General features: G+C 36.7%; 2 protein-coding genes across 2 annotated transcripts in view; one reads left to right on the top strand and one right to left on the bottom strand.

The window, feature by feature from the left end:
- Positions 1-19,660, top strand: part of LOC135139789 (U-Asilidin(12)-Dg3b-like) — a 134,005-nt gene that overhangs the window by 109,117 nt on the left and 5,228 nt on the right. The gene's annotated exons all lie outside the window — the stretch shown is intronic.
- The window catches only part of Jeb (jelly belly), a 156,124-nt gene continuing 144,415 nt past the window's right edge, over positions 7,952-19,660 (bottom strand). Inside the window, exon 3 of the mRNA XM_064070124.1 lies at positions 7,952-11,626. Coding sequence (XP_063926194.1) covers positions 11,567-11,626 — 60 coding nt within the window. The 3' untranslated portion in view covers positions 7,952-11,566. The remainder of the gene's footprint in view (positions 11,627-19,660) is intronic.

Genomic DNA, 19,660 nt, shown 5'->3' on the forward strand with positions numbered 1-19,660 from the left:
AAACGACTTTTTCAAAAGTGAAAATTTTCCAATGGTCCCCCCTTCTTCAAATTTCGGTCAAATTTTGACATTTTCGAAACCTAACTAAGTACATTTTCTTGTAGATTTCGAGCTCTAGAACTCACTTCCGGCCTCGATTTTTTGATAGCTGCAACCGTTTTTCCAAAATCGACGGTTAAAATATTTAAAATTTTTGAAAATTCGATAAATTAGGCATTTCGTACCGATGTTTTCGAAAATGTCGCTCCGCGACCATCAACAGCCTATATTTTTGGAATCAGCACGTCGAGATCTACGTCCCTGAATTTTTTCAGAATTTTTAAACGACTTTTTCAAAAGTGAAAATTTTCCAATGGTCCCCCCTTCTTCAAATTTCGGCCAAATTTTGACATTTTCGAAACCTAACTGAGTACATTTTCTTGTAGATTTCGAGCTCTAGAACTCACTTCCGGCCTCGATTCTTTGATAACTGCAACCGTTTTTCCAGAATCGACGGTTGAAGTATTGAAATTTTTGAAAATTCGATAAATTAGGCATTTCGTACCGATTTTTCCGAAAATGTCGCTCCGCGACCATCAACAGCCCATATTTTTGGAATCAGCACGTCGAGATCTACGTCCCTGAATTTTTTCAGAATTTTTAAACGACTTTTTCAAAAGTGAAAATTTTCCAATGGTCCCCCCTTCTTCAAATTTCGGCCAAATTTTGACATTTTCGAAACCTAACTGAATACATTTTCTTGTAGATTTCGAGCCCTAGAACACACTTCCGGTCTAGTTTCTTTGATAACTCCAACCGTTTTTCCAGAATCGACTGTTGAAATATCGAAATTTTTGAAAATTCGATAAATTAGGCATTTCGTACCGATTTTTTCGAAAATGTCGCTCCGCGACCATCAACAGTATATATTTTTGGAATCAGCACGTCGAGATCTACGTCCCTGAATTTTTTCAGAATTTTTAAACGACTTTTTCAAAAGTGAAAATTTTCCAATGGTCCCCCCTTCTTCAAATTTCGGCCAAATTTTGACATTTTCGAAACCTAACTGAGTACATTTTCTTGTAGATTTCGAGCTCTAGAACTCACTTCCGGCCTCGATTCTTTGATAGCTGTAACCGTTTTTCCAGAATCGACGGTTGAAATATCGAAATTTTTGAAAATTCGATAAATTGGGCATTTCGTACCGATTTTTTCGAAAATGTCGCTCCGCGACCATCAACAGCCTATATGTTTGGAATCAGAACGTCGAGATCTACGTCCCTGAATTTTTTCAGAATTTTTAAACGACTTTTTCAAAAGTGAAAATTTTCCAATGGTCCCCCCTTCTTCAAATTTCGGCCAAATTTTGACATTTGCGAAACCTAACTGAGTACATTTTCTTGTAGATTTCGAGCTCTAGAACTCACTTCCGGCCTCGATTCTTTGATAGCTGCAACCGTTTTTCCAGAATCGACGGTTGAAGTATTGAAATTTTTGAAAATTCGATAAATTAGGCATTTCGTACCGATTTTTCCGAAAATGTCGCTCCGCGACCATCAACAGCCCATATTTTTGGAATCAGCACGTCGAGATCTACGTCCCTGAATTTTTTCAGAATTTTTAAACGACTTTTTCAAAAGTGAAAATTTTCCAATGGTCCCCCCTTCTTCAAATTTCGGCCAAATTTTGACATTTTCGAAACCTAACTGAGTACATTTTCTTGTAGATTTCGAGCTCTAGAACTCACTTCCGGCCTCGATTCTTTGATAGCTGCAACCGTTTTTCCAGAATCGACGGTTGAAATATCGAAATTTTTGAAAATTCGATAAATTAGGCATTTCGTACCGATTTTTTCGAAAATGTCGCTCCGCGACCATCAACAGCCTATATGTTTGGAATCAGAACGTCGAGATCTACGTCCCTGAATTTTTTCAGAATTTTTAAACGACTTTTTCAAAAGTGAAAATTTTCCAATGGTCCCCCCTTCTTCAAATTTCGGCCAAATTTTGACATTTTCGAAACTTAACTGAAAACATTTTCTTGTAGATTTCGAGCCCTAGAACATACTTCCGGTCTCGTTTCTTTGATAACTCCAACCGTTTTTCCAGAATCGACTGTTGAAATATCGAAATTTTTGAAAATTCGATAAATTAGGCATTTCGTACCGATTTTTTCGAAAATGTCGCTCCGCGACCATCAACAGCCTATATTTTTGGAATCAGCACGCCGAGATCTACGTCCCTGAATTTTTTCAGAATTTTTAAACGACTTTTTCAAAAGTGAAAATTTTCCAATGGTCCCCCCTTCTTCAAATTTCGGCCAAATTTTGACATTTTCGAAACCTAACTGAATACATTTTCTTGTAGATTTCGAGCTCTAGAACCCACTTCCGGCCTCGATTCTTTGATAGCTGCAACCGTTTTTCCAGAATCGACGGTTGAAATATCGAAATTTTTGAAAATTCGATAAATTAAGCATTTCGTATCGATTTTTCCGAAAATGTCGCTCCGCGACCATCAACAGCCTATATTTTTGGAATCAGCACTTTTTCAAAAGTGAAAATTTTCCAATGGTCCCCCCTTCTTCAAATTTCGGCCAAATTTTGACATTTTCGAAACCTAACTGAGCACATTTTCTTGTAGATTTCGAGCTCTAGAACTCACTTCCGGCCTCGATTCTTTGATAGCTGCAACCGTTTTTCCAGAATCGACGGTTGAAATATCGAAATTTTTGAAAATTCGATAAATTAGGCATTTCGTATGGATTTTTTCGAAAATGTCGCTATGCGACCATCAACAGCCTATATTTTTGGAATCAGCACGTCGAGATCTACGTCCCTGAATTTTTTCAGAATTTTTAAACGACTTTTTCAAAAGTGAAAATTTTCCAATGGTCCCCCCTTCTTCAAATTTCGGCCAAATTTTGACATTTTCGAAACCTAACTGAGTACATTTTCTTGTAGATTTCGAGCTCTAGAACTCACTTCCGGCCTCGATTCTTTGATAGCTGTAACCGTTTTTCCAGAATCGACGGTTGAAATATCGAAATTTTTGAAAATTCGATAAATTAGGCATTTCGTACCGATGTTTTCGAAAATGTCGCTCCGCGACCATCAACAGCCTATATTTTTGGAATCAGCACGTCGAGATCTACGTCCCTGAATTTTTTCAGAATTTTTAAACGATTTTTTCAAAAGTGAAAATTTTCCAATGGTCCCCCCTTCTTCAAATTTCGGCCAAATTTTGACATTTTCGAAACCTAACTGAGTACATTTTCTTGTAGATTTCGAGCTCTAGAACTCACTTCCGGCCTCGATTTTTTGATAGCTGCAACCGTTTTTCCAGAATCGACGGTTGAAATATCGAAATTTTTGAAAATTCGATAAATTAGGCATTTCGTACCGATTTTTCCGAAAATGTCGCTCCGCGACCATCAACAGCCTATATTTTTGGAATCAGCACGTCGAGATCTACGTCCCTGAATTTTTTCAGAATTTTTAAACGACTTTTTCAAAAGTGAAAATTTTCCAATGGTCCCCCCTTCTTCAAATTTCGGCCAAATTTTGACATTTTCGAAACCTAACTGAGCACATTTTCTTGTGGATTTCGAGCTCTAGAACTCACTTCCGGCCTCGATTCTTTGATAGCTGCAACCGTTTTTCCAGAATCGACGGTTGAAATATCGAAATTTTTGAAAATTCGATAAATTAAGCATTTCGTATCGATTTTTCCGAAAATGTCGCTCCGCGACCATCAACAGCCTATATTTTTGGAATCAGCACTTTTTCAAAAGTGAAAATTTTCCAATGGTCCCCACTTCTTCAAATTTCGGCCAAATTTTGACATTTTCGAAACCTAACTGAGCACATTTTCTTGTAGATTTCGAGCTCTAGAACTCACTTCCGGCCTCGATTCTTTGATAGCTGCAACCGTTTTTCCAGAATCGACGGTTGAAATATCGAAATTTTTGAAAATTCGATAAATTAGGCATTTCGTACCGATTTTTTCGAAAATGTCGCTCCGCGACCATCAACAGCCTATATTTTTGTAATCAGCACGTCGAGATCTACGTCCCTGAATTTTTTCAGAATTTTTAAACGACTTTTTCAAAAGTGAAAATTTTCCAATGGCCCCCCTTCTTCAAATTTCGGCCAAATTTTGACATTTTCGAAACCTAACTGAGTACATTTTCTTGTAGATTTCGAGCTCTAGAACTCACTTCCGGCCTCGATTCTTTGATAGCTGCAACCGTTTTTCCAGAATCGACGGTTGAAATATCGAAATTTTTGAAAATTCGATAAATTAGGCATTTCGTATGGATTTTTTCGAAAATGTCGCTATGCGACCATCAACAGCCTATATTTTTGGAATCAGCACGTCGAGATCTACGTCCCTGAATTTTTTCAGAATTTTTAAACGACTTTTTCAAAAGTGAAAATTTTCCAATGGTCCCCCCTTCTTCAAATTTCGGCCAAATTTTGACATTTTCGAAACCTAACTGAGTACATTTTCTTGTAGATTTCGAGCTCTAGAACTCACTTCCGGCCTCGATTCTTTGATAGCTGCAACCGTTTTTCCAGAATCGACGGTTGAAATATCGAAATTTTTGAAAATTCGATAAATTAGGCATTTCGTACCGATTTTTTTGAAAATGTCGCTCCGCGACCATCAACAGCCTATATTTTTGGAATCAGCACGTCGAGATCTACGTCCCTGAATTTTTTCAGAATTTTTAAACGACCTTTTCAAAAGTGAAAATTTTCCAATGGTCCCCCCTTCTTCAAATTTCGGCCAAATTTTGACATTTACGAAACCTAACTGAGTACATTTTCTTGTAGATTTCGAGCTCTAGAACTCACTTCCGACCTCGATTCTTTGTTAGCTGTAACCGTTTTTCCAGAATCGACGGTTGAAATATCGAAATTTTTGAAAATTCGATAAATTAGGCATTTCGTACCGATTTTTCCGAAAATGTCGTTCCGCGACCATCAACAGCCTATATTTTTGGAATCAGCACGTCGAGATCTACGTCCCTGAATTTTTTCAGAATTTTTAAACGACTTTTTCAAAAGTGAAAATTTTCCAATGGTCCCCCCTTCTTCAAATTTCGGCCAAATTTTGACATTTTCGAAACCTAACTGAGTACATTTTCTTGTAGATTTCGAGCTCTAGAACTCACTTCCGGCCTCGATTCTTTGATAGCTGCAACCGTTTTTCCAGAATCGACGGTTGAAATATCGAAATTTTTGAAAATTCGATAAATTAGGCATTTCGTACCGATTTTTCCGAAAATGTCGCTCCGCGACCATCAACAGCCCATATTTTTGGAATCAGCACGTCGAGATCTACGTCCCTGAATTTTTTCAGAATTTTTAAACGACTTTTTCAAAAGTGAAAATTTTCCAATGGTCCCTCCCCCCTTCTTCAAATTTCGGCCAAATTTTGACATTTTCGAAACCTAACTGAGTACATTTTCTTGTAGATTTAGAGCTCTAGAACTCACTTCCGGCCTCGATTCTTTGATAGCTGCAACCGTTTTTCCAGATTCGACGGTTGAAATATTGAAATTTTTGAAAATTCGATAAAGTAGGCATTTCGTACCGATTTTTCCGAAAATGTCGCTCCGCGACCATCAACAGCCTATATTTTTGGAATCAGCACGTCGAGATCTACGTCCCTGAATTTTTTCAGAATTTTTAAACGACTTTTTCAAAAGTGAAAATTTTCCAATGGTCCCCCCTTCTTAAAATTTCGGCCAAATTTTGACATTTTCGAAACCTAACTGAGTACATTTTCTTGTAGATTTCGAGCTCTAGAACTCACTTTCGACCTCGATTTTTTGATAACTGCAACCGTTTTTCCAAAATCGACGGTTGAAATATTTAAAATTTTTGAAAATTCGATAAATTAGGCATTTCGTACCGATTTTTCCGAAAATGTCGCTCCGCGACCATCAACAGCCTATATTTTTGGAATCAGCACGTCGAGATCTACGTCCCTGAATTTTTTCAGAATTTTTAAACGACTTTTTCAAAAGTGAAAATTTTCCAATGGTCCCCCCTTCTTCAAATTTCGGCCAAATTTTGACATTTTCGAAACCTAACTGAGTACATTTTCTTGTAGATTTCGAGCTCTAGAACTCACTTCCGGCCTCGATTTTTTGATAGCTGCAACCGTTTTTCCAAAATCGACGGTTGAAATATTTAAAATTTTTGAAAATTCGATAAATTAGGCATTTCGTACCGATTTTTCCGAAAATGTCGCTCCGCGACCACCAACAGCCCATATTTTTGGAATCAGCACGTCGAGATCTACGTCCCTGAATTTTTTCAGAATTTTTAAACGACTTTTTCAAAAGTGAAAATTTTCCAATGGTCCCTCCCCCCTTTTTCAAATTTCGGCCAAATTTTGACATTTTCGAAACCTAACTGAGTACATTTTCTTGTAGATTTCGCGCTCTAGAACTCACTTCCGGCCTCGATTTTTTGATAGCTGAAACCGTTTTTCCAGAATCGACGGTTGAAATATTGAAATTTTTGAAAATTCGATAAATTAGGCATTTCGTATCGATTTTTCCGAAAATGTCCCTCCGCAACCATCAACAGCCTATATTTTTGGAATCAGCACGTCGAGATCTACGTCCCTGAATTTTTTCAGAATTTTTAGACGCTTTTTTAAAATTTGAAATTTTTCAATGGTCCCCACTTCTTCAAATTTCGGCCAAATTTTGACATTTTCGAAACTTAACTGAATACATTTTCTTGTAGATTTCGAGCCCTAGAACACACTTCCGGTCTCGTTTCTTTGATAACTCCAGCCGTTTTTCCAGAATCGACTGTTTAAATATCGAAATTTTTAGAAATCTTCAAAAATTCGCATTTCGTACCGATTCTAGCGAAAATTTTGCTTCGTGACCCCAAACATTCTATATTGTTGGAATCAGCAAGTCGAGATCTACATCTCTGAATTTTTTCAGAATTATTAGACGCCTTTTTAAAATTTGAAATTTTTCAATGGTCCCCCCTTCTTCAAATTTCGGCCAAAATTTGACATTTTCGAAACTTAACTGAATACATTTTCTTGTAGATTTCGAGCCCTAGAACACACTTCCGGTCTCGTTTCTTTGATAACTGCAACCGTTTTTCCAGAATCGACCGTTGAAATATCGAAATTTTTAGAAATCTTCAAAAATTCGTTTTTCGTACCGATTCTACCGAAGATTTTGCTCCGTGACCCCAAACATTCTATATTTTTGGAATCAGCAAGTCGAGATCTACATCTCTGAATTTTTTCAGAATTTTTTGAAGACTTATTTAAAATTGAAATTTTTCAATGGTCCCCCCTTCTTCAAATTTCGGCCAAATTTTGACATTTTCGAAACTTAACTGAATACATTTTCTTGTAGATTTCGAGCCCTAGAACACACTTCCGGTCTCGTTTCTTTGATAACTGCAACCGTTTTTCCAGAATCGCAAGTTGAAATATCGAAATTATTAGAAACCTTCAAAAACTCGCAATTCGTAGCGATTCTAGCGAAAATTTTGCTCCGTGACTCCAAACATTCTATATTTTTGGAATTAGCAAGTCGAGATCTACATCCCTGAATTTTTTCAGAATTTTTTGACGACTTTTTTAAGATTGAAATTTTTCAATGGTCCCCCCTTCTTCAAATTTCGGCCAAATTTTGACATTTTCGAAACTCAACTGCCCATTTACTCTGTTACCAAGACAAAATTTCAACCACAAATGGCATTATAACTAAAAACAATAACTGTCTTATTGCGTCTTCCCGTATATGTATAGACGGTCACTTTTTTTCCAAGCATCTGATAATTAAATCCACCTACAGATGTAATGTTTTTTTTGTGAGCATCCTTTTTAATGGGGTGGATGGATATGTTTTCTTTTGTCAGTCTGGATTTTCTCGTCGTGGGAAGAGGGGGTGGTGGGCGGGGCGTTAACAGAGAGTCCGGTCAATTTTAAGACCATTTTATTGGCTGAGGCATTTATTGTACATTTATAATTATTTACTGTTATAATAATAATAGGTATGTATCAGGATAGATGTTACCCCATACTCTTAGAGATGTCACTTGGACACTCTGCGATCTGTAAATAGCGCACCTCCGATTTCTAGTATAGTACATCGTATCGTAATATATTGTACATCATACTGTTTTTAAATAGGCTAATAGTAAAATATACTCATTTACACATTAATAAGGTAGCGGTTCGCGGGCGGGCCGGCGTCGGGGCCGGGCCGGGCCGGCGGTGTACGTCTGCGTGGGAGACGACCCGGCGTCTTTGAAAAAACTATGACAGGCGCAGAATGATCAGTCAACGAATATCTATTTTATTTTCTTCATTTATAAAAATATTTAGGCCGTCAGTTTCAATAAGTGTTAGAGTCGCCGGCGCGGCTCCGGTGGCGGCGCGCCCGCCCGGTTTCGGGTCAATCATGGGTGAGAGGAGTCGAGGATGAGGAGCGGGACTTTTTGGTTGCGACAATTTCACTAGACTAAGTGCGGAGGGGGCGGCAAGACGCGGGGGACGCCCGGGGGCGGGCGTCGCCGGTGTCTTGCGGCGCCGGTTTGTGCGTTAGTGCATGGTGACATCTATTATAATAGAACACATGTACCAAAATTTAGAGAGATCAGTGCAGATTTTCTTGTTATTATAAACATTCATATGAACAGTTACTACTTTAGTCAAAACTAAACACGTAAAAAATAAATATCTTCATATTTTATAGAATATATTTTTATTACTTTTTAATTTATATTATAATTTATGTGCAGGTGCCGTGTCGGGACTCCTTAAATGTTACACTAACCCGGTCGGGGTCCGAAAGCATTTTTGAAACCTTCCACAACTTAGCGCTTATAGTTTTGTACAAAAATAATTGTTAAATTAGAGCGCGTCGCGTCCTAACGCATTATATATTACTTATGTTCAACTTAAACTACAATACAGGAACTTGGACTAAAAATTTCAAACGATGCTTTCTCGAGTTCAATAATATAACATTCAAAAATTACGTTTCAAATCGCTCGTATTGATCTCGAAATTCGACGAAAGTGATTGTGTCTCTTTCACTAATAGATTTCAAAAAGTAACTTTCAAATTTTATATGACACACAAGTACGATGATAATAATTATTGCAAGTTACACTTGATATATGTTGTTTATTACTTTGGTTATCGTTTACAGACTAGAAATTGACTAGAATAATGAGAAATCAGCTCCCTCTTGACCAACGCAAAACGAAGCGAAATCAACGTCGTTGAGCCGGCGCACGTACAAAAATAACATTTAGTTTAAATTTAAGGAGTCGGCCGATTCTATAAATATTGATAAAAAGTCACACACAGTTAAACATTAGGAGAAAACACTGTAAAGTTTCAGTGGCAGGAATATATCACATTAAAAAACTCGGCTTTGCCGTTACTTCACATCACTTCAGCGCTGTATAATCGTGCACTTGAGAAAAACAAAAACACAAAGAAATGAATTAAACCAACCAACGAAGGAACGAACGAACGAAACGAAAAACTCCAACACATACGACGAAGGAAAATTGGTGCATTTAGTGCTCTCGTGCAGCAGTGCAGTTCTTAGTTTCTACGTCAGGAACGATTCTTTTTGAGAGTGCCCGAAGAACCCTCCGAAGAAGAGACGTTCTCGGGCGATAGGAAGGATCGCGTGGATAAGGAATGTGGAACATTAATGCCTTTTGACCCTGAGAAACAACTAAAACCTAATCATATCTTTTGCGTATGTGTGTGTGGAAAAATAATTTCTTTCGAGGGTCCGAATTTCCCCTGTTTGGTTGTTTGCATGGCTGCAAGCGTTCACCGTTCTGGCAGTTCTCTAGCTCCCCATAACTCATCCATCGCTTATACCTTTTTCTCCCGATGATTAATCGGGACGTGTATCCCGAATTACGGAGGTTATTGACTCGCGAACCGCTTCCAGTTGTTTTGAGTTCCAGAATCGATTTCCACACCGGAGACTGCTGTAAACACTTGCAGCCACGGAAGTCTACGTATTCAGCTACAAGCTAGGTTCGTAGGCCGATGCTTCTTCGTTCATATCGAGTCTTAAACGAAAAATGTTTTCAACGGAACGCAAACTGATCCAGAGCTCTTTTTCTTCTTTCGGTTAGTAGATTAAATACAAGGAAACTAAACTCAATTAGCCGACTCTAATGTCTCGACTCGTGCAGCCCAAGAAGGATATTTTTCAGGACGACCTTGCGTAGACCACAGCAATGAGTACAAAAATAAATCGCTTTTATCGTCAGTTCTTCATAAGCTATACGCGTTTTTAGTTATTTTTCTTTTTTAATTATTTAGTAACAAACTGCCTCACCAGTTAAACTTACGACCTAATTTTTCGGTTTTCTCGAGACGAAAAACATCCCTCTTTTTGACGCTTCCGCTACGAATCCGGCACATTCTGGGGGAAAAACATTAAAACCGTTGTTGGGAATCCGTCGACTACTGCCTTTAAAATGTCAGTTGATGGATTTCGGTGGCTCAGGATGACGCGGAATCATCGCCCGATACCATTAACTGACACACGTCCTTCCCTTCGTCCTCGTCGTCTTTTCGTCCTCGTCTGACGCCTCTCGCGTAGCGACCGGTTTCCGAACGACGGCCCAGCCTCCGTGTTTTTGCCGCAGAATGTGCTCCTTCGCCCTCAACAAACTCCTAACAGCAGCCAGTTGTCTATAAGTGCGTAATTATAAATATATCTTACATCGAAAGCATGATTCTTCAATAAATATTTAGTCGTACAATGCCACACTTAGTATAATAGACTACACCTAAGTATCATTTTTTTTTTTATATAATTTTCTTGGTTTCTACATGATTTATTATAAGTGCGTATAGTGGCTGGCGTTGAGCGTTTTGGGGCTTTCCGAGTGCTCTCGAGCTCCTTCCGAACGATCTAACGAGTCGAGACTGGTCACAATATAAGTCTCTCATACTTTCTTTTTTTTTTTTAGAATATTAACAATATTAACAGTGATAAATTTGTAACAAACAGGCTTTAACGTATCATTTATCTTCTAAACAATTTGATTGACTTTCCACACACCACCAAACGAGCATCGTTTGGCGCAGTGTCGGATTTTCGGGAAAAGAACCAACGCTACAGAGCACCAACTACCGGTCTGATCTGCAAGAAAACGGGGTGTAATAGAAGGAATAAAAGTAGCTAAGGCCTTCTTCAGACGTCCGAGGGAGGTTCAGTTGGAGAGGCTCCTAGTGGAATGCACTATTGGGAATGAAACTACACAGCGAGCTGCAGCTTGACGGGACCCACACACACAGACCACTATTGTTGAATGACTTATTCTCTTAATGCTTCCGAGTCAGATTTTTTGTTGTTGTTGTTGTGTTGTTTTTTTTGGTGAGCAAAGTCCCCTAGTACTCCATCCAGTGGTGTGTCGTCCGCGGCTGCTACTTGCGAAGTCTTTTAACTCTCTGAAGTATACGCTAGTCGGTGGGCGGAGGTGGGGCGGTGAGGAACGCGCGGACCTGACTTCGGGCGTCCCCCGACCGCCCGGAGGCATAGGGGGTTAACGTCCGCGCGCCCACCGCAGAAGCGCGTCGGCTAATACGTCCAGGTGCGCCTTCGTCTGCAACAGAAAAGACAAACTCGATCACAAGAACAAACACCAAAAAATAATTGCTTAATTTTGTTTTTTCGTATTAGAAATTGCTAGTGCGCGATGCAGCGAAACTCCGGTGTGCAAGCATGACTAACGGCCGAGAAATGTGGGGAAGAGTGTTGTAATGAATGGGGGCACCCACGTCTTAGACAGGACGACGCCCAGACGCCGACGTCAGGGCCAATGTTGGGAGAGACGTGGGCGATAGATGTGACTAGTGGTGCTGGAACCATGTCAACAGACACACGAATCCTCCTATCTCGCCCTCGTTTTCGCTAAAGTCATCACTACCGAGAGACTCCCCCGCGCCCCGGAAACGACACGCAAAAACCTATTTTCACAGAAAATGCTAATGGGAACTGACCCACTCCAAGACCTTAGGGGGATGGCCAAGGATAACGTCTTAGTGTGGCCGTATGTAACTGCACTTGATGCTGAGAGTGTGGTCTCCCGGAATTTATTTGAAGGGGAGATCGCTTGAGGAATGGTGACACCTAATGGAAAATGTTTTCGAGGGAAAAATTATCGACGTATTAGAAACTAACACAAGTTAAATCAATTTACCCAGAGATAAATAATCGAAAATAATATAATAATAATTTCATAGTTATGATCTGGTAGTCCACAATTCATTGGAAGTATGCAACCAGTGATACACGAAGGCTGTGGAAATTTTGGAAACTAATTCAATCAGTGTCATTTTCTCTTGTTGTGTAATAATTAATTAGTTTTACTTTTATATAGATTATAAATCTAGTCAGATAAGGTAGTTAGCTAGGAAACAGTGGAATATAAATAAGACAGATTTTTGAAAATAAAACATAGCGCTGCGAACTCTAAAGAACTAAAGAACAGTTAAGAAATTAATAAAGAAGAGAATTTATAGAAAATATTTACAATGGATTTTAACATGCCACAATTTAAGGCTTGTTGGCAACCTCAAGGAAAACTTTAGAATTTCCAAACAAAAAATTGAGAGTTTTTTTATGCAATTGAAACCAGAAGTAAAGGAATGACTTTTGAATTTAATGGGTGCGCAAGCTTTAAAGTTATACCGGGTGTCCGGAAAATGGCGGATTAACTCTTCAGTACGTTATGTACGGGGGTTTCAGGAGTCCCAAAAAAATATTAAAACATTCTTTATGATGTAGATTCAGCCCCGTAGCTAGAAAACTTATTCAGGGGGGGCAAGTGTGTCGACAGAGGGGGCTTCATGTAAATATTTATATTTTAATAATACACTCAGATAACTACTTTATTTTTTCTGAGTTTTTGTATTTGAAAGAACATTAAAATAATTGGAAACGTCGATTTTTTACGCTAAATTTTCGTAAAAACCTGTCGAAGTCCAAAAAATTAATACGGTACTTGGTTAAAATGCTGGTTAAAACAGAGAATGTAGATTCACAAACAGCTGTACTGCATCCAAAAATTTGTGTAGTGGCCATATAGGTAACATCCAATTTGTTTGAGTTTATTTTTTTGCATGTTTAGTACATATTTTAAAAATCCGACTTCGAAACCAAATATTTCGAAAATTTTGGTACGGAACCATGAACTCGTCATGTTTTTTTAAACTCGTTGAGATGTGTATTTCAGAATTTTTTGTCAACTTTAACAAAAGCTCAATTTTTGGAAACCCATATAAAATTTTTGACTTTTCCCAAGCATTTTCGAAAATTACCAAAAGAATTTCTTTGTTCATCTCGATTTCTTCCAAAAATCGTTTTGGATTCAATTTTTTTGAAAATTCTTACATTTTTTGCAGAATCGACGGAAGAAAAATGGCAATTTTTGAGAACCTGTATCAAATTTTTGACTTTTTTCAAGCACATTCGAAATTACCAAAAGGGATTCCTTTATTGATTTCGATCTCCAGATGTTGTTTTTGGTTGTTTTTTCGAAAATTCGTACAATTTTTCCATAATCGCCAAAAGAAATATGGTAATTTTTGAGAAATTTTGAAAATTCCAGCTCGAAACCGAGTATTTCGAAAATTTTGATCCGGAACCTTGAACCTGTCATGTTTTTTTAAGCTCGTCGAAATCAATATTTCAGAATTTTTTGTCAACTTTTACGAAAGTTCAATTTTTTAAAACCCATATAAAATTTTTGGCTTTTCCCAAGCATTTTCGAAAATTACCAAAAGAGATTCCTTTGTTCATCTCGATTTCCAGAAATCGTTTTGGATTCAATTTTTTTGAAAATTCTAACTTTTCTCCAGAATCGACGGGAGAAATATGGCAATTTGTGAGAACCTGTGTCAAATTTTTGACTTTTTTTCAAGCACGTTCGAGATTACCAAAAGGGATTCCTTTATTGATTTCGATCTCCAGATGTTGTTTTTGGTTATTTTTTCGAAAATTCGTACAATTTTTCCACAATCGCCAAAAGAAATATGGTAATTTTTGAGAAATTTTGAAAATTCGAGGTCGAAACCGAGAATTTCGAAAATTTTGATCCGGTACCATGAACCTGTCATGTTTTTTTAAGCTCGTCCAAATCTATATTTCAGAATTTTTTGTCAACTTTTACGAAAGTTCAATTTTTGAAAACCCATATAAAATTTTTGACTTTCCCCAAGCATTTTTAAAAATTATCAAAAGAGACTCCCTTGTTCATGTCGATTTCCAAAAATCGTTTTGGATTCAATTTTTTTGAAAATTCTTACAATTTTTCCAGAATCGACGGAAGAAATATGGCAATTTTTGAAAACCTGTATCAAATTTTTGACTTTTTTCAAGCACGTTCGAGATTACCAAAAGGGATTCCTTTATTGATTTCGATCTCCAGATGTTGTTTTTGGTTTTATTAGGTTGAAAAGTCGTAAAATTTTTCAGCAATCGCCAAACGAAATGTAATTTTTGAACTTTGAAACCGAATGTTTCGAAAATCTTGATCTGGGACCATCTAGACCTTGTGTTTTTTGATTGAGCTCGTCGAGATCAACATTTCAGATTTTTTTGTGGATTTTTAGTCAACTTCAACAAAAGCTAAATTTTTGAAAATCTATAAAATGTTTATGACTTTTCCCAACCGTTTTCGAAAATTAGCAAAAGGGATCTCTTTATCGATTTCGATCTCCAAATGTTGTTTTTGGTTTTATTTTCTCGAAAATTTGTACAATTTTTCCAAAGCCGCCAAAAAAAAACGTAATTTTTGAGAAATTTTGAAATGTCGACTTTGAAACCGAATTTTTCGAAAATCTTGGTCTGGGACCATCAAGACCTTATGTTTTTGGATTAAGCTCATCGAGATCTACATCTCGGAATTTTTTGTTGATTTTTTGTTAATTTCAACAAAAGCTCAATTTTTGAAAATCCATATACATTTTTTGACTTTTCCCAAGCATCTTCGAAAATTAGCAAAAGGGATCTCTTTATTGATTTCGATCTACAGATGTTATTTTTGGTTTTATTTTTTTGATATTTCGTCGAATTTTTCCACAATCGCATAAAGAAATAACTTTTTTTTAAGTCACTTTTGAGATTTTTTAGAAATTTTAGGTAGAACCCAATATTTCGTAAATTTTGCTCCGGGAGCATGAACATGTTTTTCGATTAAGCTCATCGAGATCTATATTTCAGAATTTTTTGTCAACTCTAACAAAAGCTCAATTTTTGAAAACTAAATAAATTTTCACTTTTCTTAGCATTTCCAAAAATTACCGAAAGTCATTCTTTTATTTATTTCAATCTTCAGATGTTGTTTTTGGTTTTATTTGATCGAAAATTTGTAAAATTTTTCTAGAATCGTCAAAAGAAATAGGAGTATAATTTTTGAGAAATTTTAAAAATTCGACTTGGAAACCGAATAGCAGCAAGACCTTATGTTTTTTGACTAAACTCGTCGAGATCTACATCTCAGAATTTTTTGTCTATTTTTTGTCCATTTCAATAAAAGCTCAATTTTTAGAAAATCCATATAATATTTTTGACCTTTCTCAAGTACCTACATAGTAGGCTATGGAATAAAATGTGACATGTTCATTTTTTTATACGGTCAACATCAACGGTAAGGTGATATTGCCAAATAATATACCCTGTACGAAAATAAAGGTGGGGCGGGTGGGGCCAGTTAATATGCTTCGGCAATCGGCATTATATTGAAATTTTATTACTAATTTGAAATTTATAATGTATAAGTCTTCCAGGGGGGGCAACCACAACTGCTAGAGGGGCTCAGCCTCCTCTTGCCCCCCCGTAGCTACGGGGCTGTAGTAGATTACGGAAAAAAAACAATTTTGGCAAATGAAATACCCTAAAACAAAAGAGAGGGTGGGTGGGCGGGGCGAGTAGAGTTAGAACAGATATTAGGGTTCACGATATTTGGATAGCAGTAGATGAAACTACAAATTCTAATGGGCAATACGTTGCATACATTGCAGTGGGAAAATTATCTGTAGAGGTAGCTGGTACACCACATTTATTGGCATCGAAAATATTGGAAAAAGCCAATAATGTAATAGTGTCACGTTTTATCGATGAGTGGTTAATTGTCGTTCTATTAATTATTATTAAAAAGATCATATTTCTCGGATCGATTTAATTAACCATTTTAAAACGTTTGCAATCGGTTTTTCAACAACAAAGTTAAATCGTAAAATGTTATAGTTTTGATTTTTTTTCCAACAATTTTAGCATTTTAAATAGATAAGACTGATTTTGGCACTTTTGACATTTTCGACCATTTTTCAACCAGAAGTGATTTTCGGCTTCGTTTCATCGAAAATTCCCACCGTTTTTGCAAAATCGCCAATTGAAATACGGTTATTTTTGAAGTTCCGTCAAAATCGCCTGGTATAAATTTTTTAGGGCGGGTGGGCGGGGTTAATATTTGATAAGATAAGAGTGATTTTGGCATTTTTGACATATTCGATCATTTTTCAACTATTTCCGAAAATTAGTTGAAGACATTTTCTTGTAGATTTCTATGTCCAGAAGTCATTTTCGGTTTCTATTATTAATTTCCACTCCCACTCGACAGATAATCATAATTAACCCCGCCCACCCACCCTGTCTTCTTTTTAGTGATTGATTTTATCCGATCTGAATGAAATAAATGATCTTATATTGAATAGAAATAAAATTAGTCGTTAGAATGAGAAGAGAGCGGGTGGGTGGGCGGGGCTAGGAATTGCTTAGATAAGACTGATTTTGGCAAATAACATACCTTCTAAGAAAATAGAGGGTGCGTGGGCGGAGCCAGTATTTGATAAGGTAAGACTGATTTTTGCACTTTTGATATTTTCGACCATTTTTCAACTATATATTTCCGAAAATTAGTTGAAGACATTTTCTTGTAGATTGTTATGTCCAGTTTTCGGGTTCTATTAATTTGTTTCCACTCCCACTCGACAGAAGCACATAATTAGCCCCGCCCACCCACCTTGTCTCCTTTTTAGTGATTGATTTCATCTGATCTGAATGAAATGAATGATTTTATACTGAACAGAAATAAAATTAATCGTCAGAATGAGAAGAGGGTGGGTAGGTGGGGCTAGTACTTGCTAAGATAAGACTGATTTGGGCAAATGAAATATCCTGTAAGAAAAGAGAGGGTGGGTGGGCGGGGCTAGTATTTGTTAAGGTAAGACTGATTTTGGCACTTTTAACATTTTCTACCATTTCGCAACTATATAGGTATTTCCGAAAATTAGTTGAAGACATTTTCTTGTAGATTCTTATATCCAGAGGTCATTTTCGGCTTTTATTAATTAGTTTCCACTCCCACTCGACAGAAGAACATAATTAGCCCCGCCCACCCACCCGGTCTCCTTTTTAGTAATTGATTTTATCCGATCGGAATGAAATGAATGATCTTATACTGCACAGAAATAAAATTAGTCGTCAGAATGAGAAGAGGGTGGGTGGGCGGGGCTAGTACTTGCTAAGATAAGACAGATTTTGGCAAATGACATACCTCCTAAGAAAATATAGGGTGGGTGGGCGGGGCTAGTACTTGCTAAGATAAGACTGATTTTGGCAAATGAAATACCCTGTAATAAAAGAGAGGGTGGGTGGGCGGGGCTAGTACTTGCTAAGGTAAAGACTGATTTTGGCAAACGAAATACCCTCTAAGAAAAGAGAGGGGTTGTCGGCGGGGCTAGTTAAAGTTAGATATTGGTAGTGAAGTTAATATTTTGACATTTAATTCTTATTGCAAAATAAAGCATAAAGTTAGATTAGAAGAAAGTATTATAACATTAGAGGATTTTGGAGGAACACAATTAATACCTGCTGGAACAATAACTGTCATTTGCAAAGTCAACAGAAAAACTATAAGAACTCAGTTTGTTATTGTAAATGATAATCAAACAATTCCAATCTTGAGTTTAAAAAGTTGTATTGATTTAAATTTAATTAAACGAGTTGTTTAATTAAGGAAGTAGATTCAAAAAATGATTTCATTAATATGAATAAAGATATGTTCGATGGTTTAGGATATTTTCCTAATAAATATCATATTCAGTTAAAAAATGATGCTGTTCCTAAAGCTAATTCTGGGAAAAGAGTTCCTGTAGCAGTTAGAGAGAGTTTAGGAAAAAGTTAAAATTTACTTGTTGAAAAGGACATTATTAGCAAAGTAAATAATGAAACTTCTGAATGGGTCAACAACATAGTTCTTGTTGAAAAGCCAGACAAATCATTACGGATTTGTTTGGATTCTAAAGAACTGTAGGTAAGCGAAGAAAAATGTTGCTTCTGCGACAGGAATCGAACTGCACGTTTACCGCTTGCCGGGCGGGTGCGCTTACCACTAGACTACGGAGGAGCTTATCTTTCTTCGCTTACTACTACTTATTATTGTGTCGCCACAGAACTAAATGAAGTTATATTGAGAGACGTTTATGAAATTCTCACTCTGGATGACATTAAACCAAAATTAGCTCATAAAATATTCTTTACACTTTTACATCTCAAAGAGGGATTTTGGCATGTGGGACTGACAGAAGAATCTTCTAAATTGTGTACATTTAATACACCCTTTGGACTGCATCGTTTTAATCGAATGCCGTTCGATATAATATCAAGTCCTGAAGTTTTTCAAAAGTTAAATAGCAAATATTTTTTTGGTATTAATGGAATAATAATTTATATAGATGATATTTTAATATATGTTGACACGAAAGAAGAACAACAAAACGAAACACAACAAAAGTTTGCATTATTTGTAAAAGAAACTAATGATGATCCAGTGTTAAATAAAATCATTGATGAATTTTGTAAAAATGGCTGGCCAGATAGAAAATATAATTGTCAGGGAGACCTCAAACATTTTCTTAATAATTTAAAAAATCATATTTATTTGGAAAATCAGTTATTTTTTGATGTCAAAATTGACTTGCTTGACAGTGACATTTAATGTATATGTTGTTGATTATTATTATTAAAATGTCATCACCAAATTTCCTTGAAAGCTATAAAAGTGACATATCACCAACTTGAACAGTACTTGTTGAGCACGCACATTAGCATGAATAGTTGGTTGCATAACCAACACTCGTAATGCATTAACTTTGAGTATGTTGAAGTTGACTGTGGAAAAAATCAAAAGCAAATCTGCAAAAGAGAACAAAAATACTTCAAGTAAAACTTTGGTATAAGAATTACGTTATTATTTAAATATTTAGTGAAAGCCTTCTGGAGATGGATGAAGGAAAAACGCCAAAAAAATGACAATTAAATGTTTGGAACCACAATAGATTGTAAAATGCAGCAAAAAACTGCAAATTTTACACCCTCCAATGCATGCAAACGCAAGATGTCCTTTGTCAGAAACAACAATAAAACAGGGGAATATATTCTATCTCTTGCGAACGGAATGAAAACGGACCCAGCAAACTTAACAAACAAGTAAAGTTTTAATTAAAATGTTCTTCGATTTGTTGTAGTTGGTAATTTCAGACCGGTTCGGTTGCCTCACACTTTAAAATGCGTTTCGTCTCGGCTTAATTTTCGTCGGTCACGTAAAAATATCCCGGCGATGGTCATTAAAGAA

Source organism: Zophobas morio, unplaced genomic scaffold (genome assembly GCF_036711695.1).
Source record: "Zophobas morio isolate AGI-343-1 ecotype UQ-CSIRO unplaced genomic scaffold, CSIRO_AGI_Zmor_V1 ptg000033l, whole genome shotgun sequence".
Classification (NCBI taxonomy): domain Eukaryota; kingdom Metazoa; phylum Arthropoda; class Insecta; order Coleoptera; family Tenebrionidae; genus Zophobas; species Zophobas morio.